The sequence below is a fragment of the Scophthalmus maximus genome, chromosome 14 (genome assembly GCF_022379125.1).
Source record: "Scophthalmus maximus strain ysfricsl-2021 chromosome 14, ASM2237912v1, whole genome shotgun sequence".
Lineage (NCBI taxonomy): Eukaryota > Metazoa > Chordata > Actinopteri > Pleuronectiformes > Scophthalmidae > Scophthalmus > Scophthalmus maximus.
In genome coordinates, this window is record NC_061528.1 from 391,637 (window position 1) to 408,633 (window position 16,997).

A 16,997-nucleotide genomic window follows, 5' to 3' on the forward strand; every position below is an offset into this window, starting at 1 on the left:
ATTGAACACAGCATTCTGTAAAATGGTTTCATTTCATTTAAGTATCTGAACATAATCAAATATATGTGGTGGTCAGTATGCTTTTCGCAGCTGACACACTTCTTTTACTTACAGACAGCAACTATTGTTCTGACGGGCATAGATGGTTCACTTGGCTCTCCAAAACCAGCTTTGTTCTCAGCAAGAACACGGAACTCATACTCCACGCCCTCAGTTAGACTAGTGACTTCATAGCTGAGCTCAGCAATGGATTTCTTGGAGGCCCTGACCCATATCATAGCCTTTTTCTCTTTCTTCTCAACACAGTAACCTATAATATCACTTCCTCCATCCTCAGTTGGTCTCCTCCAGGTCACAGTGGCCGAATGTCCGTCCACTTTTTCAACCTCGGGTTTGGATGGTGGACCAGGTGGACCTAAAAATATAGATAACAGAAAAAACATAAATATATCTTTGTAGTCTGTAATCAGAGATATTTTATCTATTACTTAAGCACAAATGCAGGATGAAAGATGCTCTGAAGAATATAAACTGTACATACCGAATCTATCAACCATCTTGACTGCCTCAGAGTGAGATGGCTCACTGGCACCATACTGGTTAACAGCAGAGACTCTGAAGAAGTACTCATTGCCCTGGATGAGCTTGTTGGCCACATAGTGACAGTCGATGACCTTCTCTTCCAGGATAGTCCAAAGCAGGCGACTGGTCTCCCTCTTCTCCAGGGTGTAATATTTGATTGGAGAGCCTCCATCCTCAGTAGGAGCTGTCCACGTAAGAGTGACTTTTTCAGAAGAGACACCATTGCATTCAATGGGCCCCGGAGTACCAGGAACATCCAGAACTTTGACCTTGACAGTTTCCTCCTTCACACCGAAGGGGTTGCTGGCAGTAATAATGTATTCTCCAGAGTCCTTCCTGCTGGCATATTTGATGGACAGAGTAGAGGATGTTGCAGTGGTCTCAATTTGAACAAGGTCAGAGGGTTTGAAGTACTTTCCTCCCTTTGACCAGCAGGAGGTTGGCCTAGGTTTGCCTAATATGCTTGTAGCGGTAATGACAATGGTATCACCAGCTCGGACAGTCAGACCCTCCATCACATGAGAATCAATAGTAATGGTTGGTGCCGCTGTTGGAGGAAATAAGAAACATTAAATCTATCATAAAGTATACCAAGTCTCTACCACAGTGTAATATTGTCTCACTGCAGGTTTGAACACTGTTTTTAAAAGCTCATCTCACCATATTCATCTCTGCAGATAATGGTATCGGTCTGTTCAGAGGGGGGGCTGAGAGCACCAGCAGAATTCTTTGCCCGGATCCTGAACTCATATTTGCAGCCCTCCTGCAGGTCGATGACAGTGAATGCAGGATCCACAACATTCACATTGTTGGCCTTGACCCAGATCTTAGACGGCAGGTCGCGCCTCTCAACAATGTAACCAGTCAGCCTGTGGCCACCATCGAACTGTGGCTCAGTCCACTGGAGGGTCACAGAGCTCCTGGTGATGCTGATCACATCAGGTTTACCAGGGGCATCTATGATAAGGATGTAAAATATGAATGCAGTGCTGTATCTTTGCATAATTAGTATTTTTTGTTATACTTGTTGCCACTCTCACACTTTTTACACCTACCAATGGGATCCAGGGCCACCTGTGGATCGGTGGGTGCACTCGGTCTTCCGATACCAGCCAGGTTGTTTGCCATGACCCTGAACTCGTACTCCAGGCCTTCAGTCAGCCCTGTTACCTTGTGTTCCCTCATCTTTAAGGGGGCTGTGCTCGCCCTCTTCCACAACATACTGTTCCGCTCTTTGAACTCAACATGGTAGCCTGAGCGTAGTACAAAAGGCAGAAAAGCAAAATCCATGTTAAGCTCATGTGACACAGAGATCATATTAATATCAACGAATCAGTGCAATAAAACGCTGACTGTACTTGTGATAGGAGATCCTCCCGTTTTCCTGGGGTCAGACCAGGACAGGTAAGCAGAGTTGTGACGCATGCTCATGATTTGAGGGGGAGCGGGAGCATCTGGAACATCTGTGGAAAAACAGTGATACAACAGTCAGAAAATTGAAGTTCAGCACATAAGCCTTATTAGTTTTTAAAATATACTGTAGGTTATAGTCACGTACTAAATGGATGTTTGGCAACAATGGGCTCAGACTTGAGTCCTTCTCCAACACCGTACTTGTTCTCAGCACAGACTCTGAAGATGTATTCTGTGTCCTCATGGAGACCGGTCACCCTCATGGTGTTGGTCTCCACAGTGGAGCACACATTCACCCACATATTGGTGATGGAGTCCCTCTTTTCCAAGATGTAGTTGGTGATCTCTGAGCCACCATCATCCTTGGGAACACCCCACTTCAGTGTAGCACCGTCGGCAGTAACATCTTTGAACTTAATGGGTCCAAGAGGGATGCCAGGTTTTCCCACCACCCTAAAAGACAACACATATTTAATACTATTTACCTTTATCACCTTTTTAAATACTGCCAGCATTGCATGGATACAACTGAAACTAACATTATGAGGAAAATATTCTTCATGTTGTATTACATGCCTTCGTACAATTTGATCCCTACCTAATAAAGATGGTGGACTCCTTGCTTCCAGCACTGTTCCTCAGGATGATGGTATACTTGGAAGCATCACTCCTCTGGCAGTCTCTGATCAGGAGGGTGGTGTTGACTGCAGAAGACTCTGCGCATACTCGGCCAGTGTCCGTCAGGTCCTCATCATCTCCCTTCTTCCAGGAGACTTTGGGCATAGGTTTTCCAATGATTGGGATCTTCAGGCGGACAGTGCTGCCCTCCTTGGCAATGTAGCACATGTTGGGAAGCTCCCTCAAATCACAGCTTGGATGAACTGCAGAAGGAAGGAAAGGGTATTAAAACTCTACCATGAAAACTTGACAAATTTTTGAATAGCTTTTTGTCTAAAAGTTTCAGAAATATGGGCACTTACTGATCTGGTCCTTGGTGACCACTGTCAGCTCCTTGGCAGAGCTCTCCCCTGAGTCATTAACAGCCTTGACTTTGTAAGTGTACTCTCTGCCCTCCACTAGGTCCTTGGCACTGTATTGCATATTTTTGGACCTCATTAGCTCCTTGTACTTGTCGTCACCATTAAGGACCTCCAGCACATAGCAGATAATGCGACTGCCACCATCAGTGAGGGGTTTCTTCCAGCTTAGAGTGCATGAATCCTTGGTAACCAGCAGGGTCTTGAAATCCATGACAGGCCCAGGCTCCTCTGACAAAGTAAAATATGAATGAAGTGAGTATGACATTTGCAAGAACAACAAACAAAGGCAAGCCAACCACATAGTCTGTTATCATCCAACCCACCTGTGGCTCTGACTGAATCGTCGGTCTCGCAGTACTCTCCACCACCGAGCTGGTTAACTGCTGACACTCTGAGGCAGTAGGATCGTCCAGCAACCAGGTCTGGCACCTTGAATGCTGTATTGGTGCAGTTGTTGGAAACAATGGACCAGGCCTTCCTTTCAGTATCACGCTTCTCCACAATGTAATGGGTGACTTCAGAGCCTCCATCAATCAGAGGAGCATCCCAGTAGATGGAAGAACTGTCCATGGATGTCTCCTTCACCACCAGGTTGGCTGGTGGTCCAGGAGTGTCTGGAGAAATTCAGCAACACAGTTTCTCTTAACATGTGATCATGAACCCCAATTCTTTTTCATTTATCAACTCATTCCTGTTTCTGATCCTGAGTCAATGGCTTTCCTTCACTCACCAAGAACCTTGACAACAATGGTGTACGTCTTCATGCCAGCCAAGCTCTCCAGGCTCAGAACGTATTTGCCAGCATCATATCTGTTTACGTTCTCAGCCATCAGCATGGTGTCAGTGTTTGTAGATTTGATGACGATTCCTTGCCGGTCCTTGAGGTTGGTGTTCATCTTGGCCCAGGTGATTTTGGGAGAAGGACGACCCTTGATGGTGGCCTGCAACCTCATGGTGGCACCGGCGCGCAGCTCCAGACCTTGCTTTAGCTCTGCACTCAGCTCTGCCTCGGGAGGAACTACATGAAAACACACAGAGGGCAGTTTTACATGTCACAGTGTGAGGACAGTCTCTCACCACCAAGCAGATTATGTTTTCCCCTGTCCTTTTTTGTTTTTTGTTTGTTTGTTGAACAGATTTCCAGTAAACTTGGTGGAAGGATGGAACATGGACCAAAAGAGAATCCATTAAATGTTGGTGTGGATCCAGACAAAAGGGAAATCCAGGAAATTTTTTCATTACTTTCTTTAACATTATGAGAATTTTCACATTTTAATTAATCTCCCAGAGAATAATTTGGTGGCGGGATGAGCTCTAATATTGTACATGTAAATAAAGAAAAGAGTACTGCTTTTTATGAACAATAAAAACAGGAAAATACTAAGCTGCAGAAAGTGGGACTGTGTGTTTCCGTCAGAATGGTGAGAAAACGACCAGTAACAACTGAAGACAGACTGGTTGGTCAGAACTTTGTCCTTCAACAAGATTCTGACCCAAAACATTAGAACAGAACCAGATTGTGGCTTCACATGATGAAGAGCAGCTCAGACTTAAACCTCGTGGAGCTGCGTTCAGGTGAATTGGACACAAAGTGGATCTACAGCAGCATTTGGGACCAATGTTCTAAACAAAGTTTGATTTCCACTGTAGAAAAATGTCAGGAGTGTATTCAGCTGCTGGATGCCTTCCAGTTTTTGATTGGATATATTTAAACTAGATGATTCCATCATTCCTTGTTTTTCAAGTCCCCACTTGTTAAATGTAATATCAGAAACACTAAGAAACGGAATTATGTAAATGTAACTGCTGGAAAAAGATTTAGGCAATTTCAGATTTTTGACTGGTGGCATAATTACACTGCTGTCCCAACAAATTCAAATAAAAGGAGTTTATGAAATCAAAATGACACATACCGACGATGACCTTGGCAACGTGTTTGCCGGGTACTTCAGCTGGCTCGCTGAAGCCCACCTTGTTGACGGCAGTGATGCGGCACTGGTACTCAGCCTTGTCAATGAGGTTCTGAATGACATAGTTGGTCTCCTGCAGGTTCCTGGGGACGTTGCAGCGGACCCAGTTTGTGGTGTCAGTTCTCTTGCACTCCACCAGGTATCCTATGATGGGGCTTCCACCGTTGTTGGCAGGGGCAGTCCAGGTGAGACTTATGGTGCTTTGGCTGGTGTCTGTCACACTTGGATTCACAACAGGACCAGGAGGAGCTGGGGAAGAGCATGTTAATCCAGTTTAGGTTACATATCTTGTCTCCTTGAATTATTTGAGTAACACTACATGTAATGTCGTTTTCAAATATAACTGCAACGTTTTCAAATGTCACGGGACTTACTGATGGGATTCTGTGCGGCGGTGGCAGCAGAGGGCTCGCTGGGTTTGCCAAGCCCTGCAACGTTAACGGCAATAACTCTGAACTCATACTCAGCTCCCTCTGTGAGACTCGTAACATCCAGGGTCCGTTCTGTAAGAGGCTTCCTGTTCAGCTTGTTCCAGTTCAACTCCTTCACTTGTTTCTTTTCCAGCATGTAGCCCAGGACAGTGGACTTTCCATCATCAGCAGGCTCCTTCCAGCTCACGGTCATACAATCTTTGGTCACATTGGTGATCACCGGGGCCTCGCAAGGGCCGGGGCAAGCTGTAAGTGAAACCGGAGCTGTTGTTTTTTTCATTGAAAATATATTTAAATATTAATATATTCAAGTTTGAAAATAAGAAACTAAGTCTGAATTCTGAGTGAGTCTCTGAGTGACAAAGAGCTTCAGATGTCGACAGTGAAGTGATGAGATACAGCTGCTGCTTGTTTTATTTCTGTTTCCATTTACATAATTTCTCCACTGCCACTGACGTTGTTGTGAAATGGGAGGACCCAGACAAAATGCTGCAAGTGACTTACTGAATGGGTTCTTGGCGATGACCGGACTAGTGATGAAGGGGTCTCCAACTCCCCACATGTTCTCAGCACGGATCCGGAACTGGTACTCGTGACCCTCGATCAGCTTCTCCACGTTATACTCAAGGACGTTACCCTTGATCTTGCTGGAGACCTGAGCCCAGTTAGCTCTGCTGGTCTCACGTTTGTCCACGATATAGCTGCTGATGGGGGCACCACCATCTTTCAAAGGTGGCTGCCAGGACAGCTTGATACTGGTGGCGAACACCTCAATGCATGTAGCGTGAGAAGGAGGGCCAGGCACATCTAAGGAGACAAAAAGAATCATGGAATATCAGCTGTTTGAACACTTTGCGTCTCTGGGTACATCGTGTAGAATACAACTTGTATCTTGTTAGAGTTTCAGAAGATGAAAGTACTCACCCAGAATGTTGACCTGGATCTCGGCAGTCTTGGAGCCGCTGGCGTTCTCAGCCAGGATAGTGTAAGTCCCTGTGTGCTCCTTAGTGACTTCTGTCATCTCCAGCTGGAAGTGATGCCTCTGCTGGGTGATGACCTGCCCTTCACCTGACTTCAGGCTGTCGTCACCTCTCCTCCAGGTCACTCTGGGCATGGGCTTGCCGAAAACGTCAGCCTCCAGGAGTACTGTGGTTCCAGCCTTGACCTTAAAACCTTTTTGCGTCCTGGCACTGAGCTCCACTCTTGGAGGAACTGTGTTTAATGTAGATGAGATAAATAAAAAGTTATGCTTAGGTCTGCGACAAACTCCTCTGTCCTTTCTATTTTCTTTCAGAATCAAAAAAATCTGGTTGTCAAGCTGAAAACACAAATCAACATTGTTATTACAGTGTGTGTTGTTGAATCAAAACCTCACCATTCTCTGCAGAGACAAGGACAGGGTCCGTGGGCTCAGAGGGTTTACTAATGTTGACAGCAGTTTTGGCAATGACTCTGAACTGGTACTGCAGTTCTCTCTCCAGACCAGTAACTGTATATTCCTCTCTCGGGACGTTCTGGCTGCTGGTGTTGCAGCGTATCCACGTGTCTCCTGGCACCCGCATGGCCTCAACATAGTAGCCAATGATCTTACTTCCGCCATCGTTCTTGGGACGGGTCCAAACCAGAGTGACAGAGTTCTTGGTTACATCCAGGATCTCAGGTTTACCTGGTGTGTCTGTGACACAAAGTGAAAATGAGGAGAGGTTAGGTAACAAGATTAAATGAATAAAAAAAAAAAGAAGATGGTTGCACAGGTGCTGGCAGCAAACATACCGACGGGTGTTCTGGCAGTGACAAAGTCGGTCTTCTTGCTCGGTTTACCCTGGCCTGCACGGTTGATGGCAGACACTCTGAAGGTGTATTCCAGGCCCTCGATGAGCCCAGCGCATGGGTACTCAGTGGTGCGGACCACCGTGTCATTGGCCTTCACCCACAAAAGGCTGTTCCTCTCCTTACGCTCAATGTAGTAACCTGTGATAGGACTGCCGCCGTCGTTCTCAGGCTTTTCCCAGGCTACAAACATACAGTCCTTGTTGGTCTTGTTGATGCAGCAGTTGAGGGGCTCGCTAGGAACATCTTGTGACAACAAAATAGACAAAATTAATTTTAAAACATGTAAACTTTAGACAAAAGCTTCTAGCATCTTAAAGGTTGGCCTGTACTGGAAAAATATTTAATTAAACGTACCGAAGGGGAACTTGGCAACCATCCTCTCGGACTGAATGGGGTCTGACACGCCAAAGCGGTTTTCAGCACGGATGCGGAAGGCGTACTCCTTTCCAGGAATGAGCTTTCCAAGCCTGCAACTGGTCTTTGCAGAGGAAGAGACGGCAGTTACCCAGTCACCTCGAGTCACGTCGCATTTCTCCACCACGTAGTTGGTGATGTTGCTGCCTCCATCCTCCAGTGGTTTGTTCCAGGACAGGGAACAGGCATCAGCGTCAATGTCGCTGATCTCCACAGGGCCCTCAGGTGGACCAGGGATGTCTGAAAACAGAGAAAAGTCATTTTCTCATTTGCTGAGTCCCGAAATTTATATTATTATAATTTTTCATTTTATCTTATTGCGGGTAACACTGACCTCTGATGATGATCTTCAGGGCCTGGACCACCTTTGCAGAGCTGTTCTCAGCCGCCAGACTGTACTCTCCACTGTCCGTCCTCGACACATCTTTGATGATCAGGACACACAGGTTGCCGGACTGGTGCACAGCCAGACGACTGGATGGAACGACTGTGTTCTCACCACGCAGCCACTTGCAGGTCGGGGAAGGTTTTCCGGAAACCAGAGCCTCCACTCTGAGCTTGGCTCCGGCTTTGGCGCTCACTGTCTCTGGCATGACAATCTTTGGTTCCACTGCAGGTTGGGACATGAGAATTTGACACACTATTTAGGGAAGCTGAGAGCAGGTGCTGAGTCATGAGAGAGCTAGACAAAACAAGACAATTGAACTGTTGGCCAATCGTATTCTGACAAAACAACTTACACATCTGTTCCTTGATCTCAACCGGCTCCCTCGTCTCCGTGAACATGCTCATGCCCATGATGTTCTTGGCAGCCACTCTGAACTTGTACATCTTGCCCTCCTTCAGTCCACTGATGCTGATTGTCAAACCTTTCACTGTCGTGTAGGCATTCCACAATTCCTTTTCAGGTTCTTCCTTCTCTGTTTCCTCTTCCACTGGAGGTGGAGGCGGAGGTGGAGGGGGAGCCTCCTCTCCTTCTGCAACCTGCGGCAATTTGAGCATCATAGATTAATGACTCATACCACATTTAGTCAAAAAAGAGAAAGGAGCTTGCATTGAAAAATGATCTGAGACCATAGATATTTGTAAAATGGCTGCCAGGGGAAGGTATTCGGTTCACATGACAAACCTCCACAGGTGCAGGAGGTGGTGGAGGAGGTTTGACCTCAATGTACTCAATCACATAACCATCGATCTTGGCACCACCGTCCCTTGCGGGCCTCAACCAGCCGACTGTGGCGCTGTTCTTAGTGAGCTCAAGAACCTCAATCTTTTCACAAGGATCTGGCTTGCCTGAAATAAAGAAATCAGTCAGGTGTTTTCAAGTGTTTCTGATGACTGATGAATAAGAAAAGAGACAACAGAGCACAGTGGGTGGCTGTGATCTGCGTACGAGCTCTCAGGTCTCATTGTGTGATGAAGAGATGGTACGTACTGACAGGATCCGAGGCCAGGTAGGAGGTGGGTGTCACTCTGGGAACACCTGAGCCATACTCATTGACAGCTGTGACTCTGAAGTAGTATTCAGTTCCCGGCATCAGGCCGCTGACTTTAAAGGGAATTTTATCCACCTCAACCTCTGCCTTCACAGTTGCCCATGTTTTGCGGTCAATCTGGCGCTTCTCAATGATGTAATGCGTGACATCACTGCCACCGTTGTTCTCTGTAGGACTCCAGGTCAACATGGCTGACGTTTGTGTGATGTCGGTCACTTCCAGATTCATCACGGGTCCAGGAGTGTCTGTCAGAAACAAATACATTATGACATTTGTTTACTTATTTTTTGTGATTGAGCTGAAAATAGAACAATTTGGGATTGTTGACTGCAACAAAGCTGAAAGTGTCTTCTAGTTGGAATTACTCCAAGAAAACAGGGCTTACCTAGAACCTTCACACTGACAAACACAGCCTTCTCTCCAGCAGGGCTCTGCACAGTCAGGCAGTATTTTCCAGTGTCGTCACGTGTGCTGTCAGGAATGACCAGGAAGGTCATCGTGTCGATGATGTCAATTTTTCCCCTCCTGAACACGTTGTCAATACCCATTCTCTTCCAGGTTACCTTGGGAGCGGGCCTGCCTCTGATGGTGGCACACAGCCTGATGGGACAGCCAGCTCTTACTGTCAGTCCCTGCTTCAGGTTGGCATCCAAATCAATCTCTGGTGCCTCTGTTGGTAAAAACAGTTTAGGTGTCAGCTTGATATCATCGTCACAGACATTCCAAGTCTGATTTCAATAAAAAAGCAATGAAACTTTGATAAAGTCCTCACCTAGAATCTCCTTGGGGATGACAGCACCCTCCAGGTCGCAGGACGGGCTCATTCCCACCTGGTTCTGAGCAGACACTCTGAATTCATACACAAGCTTCTCATCCAGACTTGTGACTGTGAACTCACACACAACCAGCTGAGCTGCTACGTTGCACCTCTTCCAACCATCATCTCCTTTCTTGGCAGCTCCCTCTGCCCTCATCTCCACAACATAGCCAATGATGGGAGCTCCACCATCGGATAGAGGCTTGGTCCAGCCAACGGTGACACTTGACTTGGTGCTGTCCAGGACCTTCATGTTGGTGGGAGGTGCAGGAGGCTCTGTAAGAAGATATGAGGGTGTAATAATATGAAGTCATGAAGTTTGTCCCTAGCAAAACCACATGAACTACATTTTTATTGAATATTAAAATAATGTCAGCATTATTTTTGGTTACATACCAACTACATCCTTGGCAGTGACGGCACGTGAATGCTTGCTTGGGCTGCCGATGCCAATTTCATTCACAGCCTTGACTCTGTACTGGTAGTCATGGAGAGGCAGGAGTCCGGTAACTGTGAAACGAGTTGCAGGGACTGGATCTTTGTTTACAGGAGACCACCTAATGGCATGCTCCTCCCTCTTCTCTAATAGATAGCCTGTGATTGGCTTTCCTCCATCTTTCTCAGGCTCCGACCACTGCACACTCATCTCCTCCTTGGCAATCTTAGTGACTTCTGGTGCTTCAGGAGCATCAGGTACACTGAACTGGGTGCCGGCAACAAAGCTCTCACTCTGCACTGCAGGACCAGGACCCATTTTATTCTCAGCACGAACTCTGAAGATATACTCATTACCCTCAACAAGGCGAGTAACTTTCGCTTTGTTCGTAATGACAGCATTGGAGTGAACTGACCAGATTCCCTTCTTGGTCTCACATTTCTCAATTATGTAATTGTAGATATCACAGCCACCATCATCCACTGGAATTTCCCAGGCCAGATGGCACCTGTCGTTGGTAATACCAGACACCTTGAGATCCGTGATAGGTCCAGGTCTATCCAGTACATTCACCTTGGCTTGAGCAGAACAGGTACCTGCACTGTTGGAGGCAGTGACAACATATTTGCCACTGTCAGTGCGCCTGGAGTTGGTAAACAGAAGTTTTGAGAAGTCAGCCCCAGTTTCCATCTGAAGCCTGGGGCCCTTCTTAATCTCCTCTGTGCTCTCATCCTTGGTCCATTTGACATCAGGCTGGGGTTTGCCCTTTACTGTTGCCTCAATTTGAATGGAGTCTCCTGCCTTGACAACGAGGGTTCCATCCAAATTAATCTTGATCTCAGGCTCAACAAGAAGTTCCTTAACAAGAACCTCAGGTGTGGCCACCCAGTTGCTCTCGCCTCCCTCATTCTTGGTCTGAACTCTAAACTGGTAGATCTGGTTTTCGACACATCTGTCAGCCATGAAGTAAGTCTCCTTTATGGCACCCTTGTGCAGCCTCTCCCATTCCTCAGCCTCCTTTGGTTTCTTCTCAATGTGATAACCTAGGTTACGGCTACCGCCATCATAGTCTGGCTTCTTCCACTTGAGGAAGCAGAAAGTCTTGCCAATCTCAGAAATATGGAAGTCAATGGGTTCGCCAGGCTTCTCAATTGGATCAACTGCTAGCACTGGCGTCTTGGTCTCAATAGGCAGACCAGCACCAATTTTGTTCTCTGCACTGACACGGAAGAAGTACTCACAGCCCTCAGTTAGGGGAGCCTTCATCTGGCGTTTGGTGCAGTCATTGGAGACCACTGTCCATCCTCTCTGGCTGGGCTGACGGCACTCAATAATGTACTGAGTGATCTCAGTGCCTCCGTTATCCTCCGGGTTCTCCCAGGACACCATGCATGATTTCTTGGTCACGTAAGACACTCTCAGGTTCAGGCAAGCTCCTGGTGTGTCCAGAACATTGACAATAATTGTGGCCTGTGCCTGTCCGCTACTGTTCTTGGCAACAATTGCATATTTACCATAGTCTGACCTGACTGCCTCATTGATGACCAGTTCACACAGAGGGTAGTTATTGTTCATTTCAGTGCGTTTATCCCTGGACAAGGCTCTGGCATCCTTAGTCCATGTGATCTCTGGATCCGGTCTGCCCTTCACCCTAGTGATCAAACTGATTATCTGACCTGCCCTGACTGTCAGGGAGTCACGGCAGGAAACGTCAACAACAACTTCAGGAGGCACCAGGATGTCCTTTGCCAAGATGGTCTGAGGAAGTTCCCTCGGTTCACTGTCTCCAACCTTGTTGGTGGCCCTGATGCGAATTCTGTACTCCATTCCTTCAGTGAGGCCTTGCACTCTGTAGGCACACATCTTGATGAGGTCCTTGTTGATTCTGTCCCATTGGGCAGATCCTGACTTCTGAGCCTCAATCACATAACCAAGAATGGGACTGCCACCATCTCGTGTGGGCTTGGTCCAGCAGATGTCAGCATAGGACTTACTCCAATCCTTCAGTTTAGGATTTCCAGGGGGACCAGGTTTGGTGATAGCACGAGTGGCCTTGATGGGGTAAGAGGGGGGAGAAGGCTCACTAATACCAGCAACATTCTCAGCAAACACTCTGAACTCATAGCTATTGCCTTCAAATAGGCCTGAGACTCTGTATCTGAGGTCCAGCACAGGAGTTTTGTTGACACGGATCCACTTTCCTGTCATTTCTCTGCGTTCAACCACATAGCCGCTGATAGGGCTTCCGCCATCGTAGTCGGGTAGGCCCCATTCCACTGTCACAGCATTCTCTGTGATATCAGAACACTCTGGCGGGCCTGGTGGACCAGGAGGGTTGAACATGTGCTTAGCTATAGTGGGAGGACTCTCAAGCCCAGCACCAATACCGATCTTGTTCTCTGCACGGACACGGACAATGTACTCACGGCCCTTCTCCAGCCTGGACACTTTAGCCTTGGTGCTGGTGCCACTGGAGCTAACAACAGACCATGATTCCCATGGCTTCTTCACATCCTTCTTTTCCACCACATAGTTGGTGATTGGCGTGCCACCATCATCCTTTGGCGCCCTCCATTGAATCATCATGAAATCAGGGGTGACCTCCAAGATATTGATGGGTTCAATTGGTGGACCTGGAAGATCCAGCACAGTGACATGCAGGGCAACTGACTTGCTGCCTGCAGGATTAGCAACAGTGAGGATGTACTCTCCAGTGTCTCCTCTCTGGCATTCAGGTATACTGAGGATAGTTGAGGATCCGGTAGTCTCAATGTGATAGCGACCTTCTGATGCTACCTCTTTACCATCTGTCATCCATTTGGCAGTGGGATTGGGAATGCCTGTCATTTTGGCTGGAAGGGTAATAGTGCTGCCAGCTTTGAGAACAAGACCCTCAATAAGCTTCACATCAACTTCAATAGTTGGAGCCACTGAAAGAGAACAACACCATAACAATGTTAAAATGCTTTTTAGGCTTGTAAATGAAAACAGAGCCAACATACATAGTAAAACACAACTTCCTAAGAATCGTTTGAATTACATGTCTTCTCCTGGCAGGTGACGGGGACGCTGGTGTCAGGACGGCTCACACCAATGGCGTTTTGAGCCTTGACCCTAAAGCGATAAGTTTTGCCCTCCACCAGACCGGTAACATGGGCGTGGTTGTTGCTCACGGTCTTAAAGGTGACCCAGTCAGTCTGGCCCTCTTCCTGGTGCTCCACAATAAAGCCGGTGATTTCACTTCCACCAGTGCGGTCAGGCCACTCCCATGCCAACCACACCTCTGTCTTGTCTGCGTCTGTGTGGTGCAGGTTCTTGGGTGGGCCAGGAGGATCTGAGTCCAGGAAAGGATAGTTAAATGGTGATTATTGGTGAATTTGATGAACTGATTGAATTTTTTAGAGATGAATTGGCACAGAGTGAAAAAGACACACTGAATGACACTGTCGATAGCACACGAGAGGGAATCCTCGGACAACATAACATAGTTATTACTTTTACTCACAGAGTGGATCGACAGCCTTGATGGGAGACCTGATCGTCACAAAGTCGCTTCTGCCAAACTGGTTCTCGGCCGCCACCCTGAACAGGTACTGGATTCCTTCCATCAGGTACAAGGCCATCAGACTCAGCTTCTTATTGGCTGCAGAGACGGGAACCCACTGATCTGAGGCGACATCCTTCTTCTGCACGACATAGTGGGAGATGACAGCACCACCGTTGTCCTCAGGAGCCTTCCATGTCAGATAGGCCGTCTCGCTGGTCACTTCAGAGATCTGCAAGTCTCTGGGAGGAGAAGGTTTATCTGATGGAAACAAAAGTGTGTTAGAATAAAATTCACATACTGTAAAGGTCAATATATGACTGTCTTTCCGAAGCTGACCATGTCCCGTATTTGTGTTGTTTCACTTACTCAACACAAGCACGGCAACAGTTGCTGATTTTTTTCCAGCAACATTCTCCACAGTGATGGTGTAGTCGCCAGAGTCTGGGCGGGTGCACTTGGGAATGAAAACTTTGCTGTTGGTGGCAGTGATGGCGACGGTGAGGTGAGAAGGAACATCTCCATCGTTCTTCTTCCAGCTAACGGTGGGTGTCGGCACACCTTTGATAGTGGCACTCAGGGTGATGTCAGCGCCCAACATCGCCAGGTGGTCACGTGCCATGTTGGCGTCCAGCAGCAGATCGGGCGCCTCTGTGGACAAGAATGGGAAAAAAGTTACTAAATGTGGGCGATATACAAAGTATAATGGCTGCACATATTTCAAACAACATGACAGTGTCCCTGCTGTTGGAAAGAAGCATTATTCATCAGGTTTAAGTTTTTTCCTGGAATATTTCTCTTCTCCTTTTTCCATTAATTTATCTCTTCCAATACATCCCGTCTGTGAGATTTAAGTTCCTAATACATTTGTTCATATTTCTATTGAACTAACAGCATACAACAGGTTTTCTTATACTAATTCTTGTTTTCTGTATACATTCATGACATATGCAGTATAACTACACCGTTTGTTTTTATAATGCATGAATTCCTTTTAAACACTTACAGATCTACACGTTATTAATTTCATCTAACAGAGGAGAACTGCCTGCAGAAGAGGATTGTTTAGTGAAACTTTTGAAATAGAAAAAATACTTTTGGGCAAATGTTTTATGAAAAATTATTCTTTTCCTTTCCATGTTTGTTTCTTTTCATTTAAAACATCCTAATTGTGTTTGCTGTATTTGAACTTAAAACATTTAATATGGTTAATAATCTATTAATTAATTTGTAACATGTGATCAATCATTTTCGAAATACAATCACATATATATATTTATACATGAAATGAATTCTGCACAAAGTGTTGTAACAAATTAGGAACATTTTTCAAGGTAATTTTTCTCAAAACCCATCATGACAGGAAAAATGTTAAAAATATATTTGTGCTTCCAGATAAGAACGAGAGCTACGACGTGACCTCACCCAGTCTGTCGTGGACCTTGATGGGCTGTTTGACGTAGGCAGGATCAGATCTGCCGGCAGCGTTGACGGTGAAGATCCTGAAGGTGTATTCTTGTCCATCAGCCAGGCCCGTGGCCACATAGTGGAGGTCCGGGCACTGTTCGGGGGTGTCGTTGGCCTGAGTCCACTCCACAGCGCCGGGCTTCTGGTATTCCACTATGTAGCCAAATATCCGTCCCTTGCCGTCGTGGCGGGGCAGCTGCCACTTCAGGCTGACAGAGTCCTTGGTCTTATCGTAGGCCTCCGGTGTCACGGGAGGACTGGGGCGCACTGTGGATGGAAAATATGAAAATTAAATGTGGTCTTTGCGGTGGTAGAACAAAGAGACACGTGCAATATTTTAAATTCTAGTTGTCAAATTCTACATTTGTAGGATGTTTTTCCATTTAGTATTAAATTTGATTTTTAGATACCATTAGTTGTCCTGGATATTTTTTGTGTTTGTATAGTTTAACAGCCTTGAAGTAGGTTTAATATTGTACATTTTTATAAATATGTGTCTTGTCATCATATAATGGAATTCAATACAAATATGAAACAAGTATAAGTTTTTTGAGAACAAAATCAGTAATTTGGAAATAATAATCGTTTCTGTATGTGTCATGACACTGACCAATAGGATCTTTAGCGAGGATGGGTTTGGAGGGGACGCTCGGGTCTCCGGTTCCCAGCTCGTTCTCAGCCATCACCCTGAACTCGTATTCGCAGCCCTCCACGAGGTCCTGGACCCGGTACTGAGTCGCAGGGTACAGTGGGTCTCTGGTGGCTCTGGACCACCTCTTGGCTGTGGGCTCCTTCTTCTCCAGGATGTAGTTTGTAATGGGCCTCCCACCGTCACGAGGGCGGTTCCACAGCACCAGAGCGTTGGTGGCATACACCTCCCGGACCAGTGGCATCTCAGGGGCCTCAGGGACTCCTGCAGGGGCGGCACACGGACAACAACCAGGTTACCAAGGATTCTTTCAGGATCCAATCCCAACATAGAAAGAATATTTATGTAATCATGTTGTCTTTCCAATACACAGACCCAATTTTTGCTTTCTAAAGAATTCATCAAATTCAGGAATGTATTTGAAATGAATGTACGAGAGCTAAAGAGTAAACGTGTGTCAACAGAGAGTGGGCCAAACTTACTGAAGAGGTCTTTGGCTTTCATCTCCTCAGACTCCAGTGGGTCGCTGATGCCATACGTGTTCTCAGCAGAGATTCTCATGATGTACTCTTTGCCTTCTGTCAGCTTCGGGATCTGGGAGTAAAAAAACAGAATCATCAAACCCCTTCCTTCTGGTCAGACACAAACTTTTAGACTCCTGATGGGCAGATTTCACAAATGTCTAAAATGATCAGAACCCACCTTGCATATGGTTTTTGTATTGGCGGATGTCACCGTGGTCCAGGTGTCTCTGTTGACATCTCTTTTCTCGATTATGTAGTTGGACACGTCCACACCACCGCTGTCCAGAGGCGGCTTCCAGGAGATGACCATGAACTCCCTGTGCACCTCCTCAAACACCACAGGGCCAACAGGAGGGGTCGGACGGTCTGCAGGACAGAAAG

General features: G+C 46.5%; 1 protein-coding gene across 12 annotated transcripts in view; it reads right to left on the reverse strand.

Moving 5' to 3' along the window:
* The window catches only part of ttn.1 (titin, tandem duplicate 1), a 161,136-nt gene that overhangs the window by 46,331 nt on the left and 97,808 nt on the right, over positions 1-16,997 (reverse strand). For all 12 annotated transcript variants that reach the window (XM_047337053.1, XM_047337052.1, XM_047337051.1 and 9 more), the window contains 31 exons: positions 16,795-16,982; positions 16,575-16,686; positions 16,054-16,356; positions 15,402-15,710; positions 14,346-14,627; positions 13,938-14,237; positions 13,473-13,766; positions 10,393-13,362; positions 9,952-10,272; positions 9,565-9,849; positions 9,119-9,424; positions 8,813-8,976; positions 8,424-8,667; positions 8,018-8,293; positions 7,624-7,923; positions 7,210-7,512; positions 6,812-7,111; positions 6,361-6,648; positions 5,941-6,243; positions 5,380-5,682; positions 4,949-5,254; positions 3,766-4,053; positions 3,359-3,649; positions 2,976-3,263; positions 2,594-2,876; positions 2,141-2,448; positions 1,941-2,045; positions 1,638-1,835; positions 1,243-1,539; positions 542-1,129; positions 113-415 (listed from right to left, as the gene is read on the reverse strand). In XM_047337053.1, the coding sequence (XP_047193009.1) occupies positions 113-415; positions 542-1,129; positions 1,243-1,539; positions 1,638-1,835; positions 1,941-2,045; positions 2,141-2,448; positions 2,594-2,876; positions 2,976-3,263; positions 3,359-3,649; positions 3,766-4,053; positions 4,949-5,254; positions 5,380-5,682; positions 5,941-6,243; positions 6,361-6,648; positions 6,812-7,111; positions 7,210-7,512; positions 7,624-7,923; positions 8,018-8,293; positions 8,424-8,667; positions 8,813-8,976; positions 9,119-9,424; positions 9,565-9,849; positions 9,952-10,272; positions 10,393-13,362; positions 13,473-13,766; positions 13,938-14,237; positions 14,346-14,627; positions 15,402-15,710; positions 16,054-16,356; positions 16,575-16,686; positions 16,795-16,982 (11,406 nt within the window). The remainder of the gene's footprint in view (positions 1-112; positions 416-541; positions 1,130-1,242; positions 1,540-1,637; positions 1,836-1,940; positions 2,046-2,140; positions 2,449-2,593; positions 2,877-2,975; positions 3,264-3,358; positions 3,650-3,765; positions 4,054-4,948; positions 5,255-5,379; positions 5,683-5,940; positions 6,244-6,360; positions 6,649-6,811; positions 7,112-7,209; positions 7,513-7,623; positions 7,924-8,017; positions 8,294-8,423; positions 8,668-8,812; positions 8,977-9,118; positions 9,425-9,564; positions 9,850-9,951; positions 10,273-10,392; positions 13,363-13,472; positions 13,767-13,937; positions 14,238-14,345; positions 14,628-15,401; positions 15,711-16,053; positions 16,357-16,574; positions 16,687-16,794; positions 16,983-16,997) is intronic.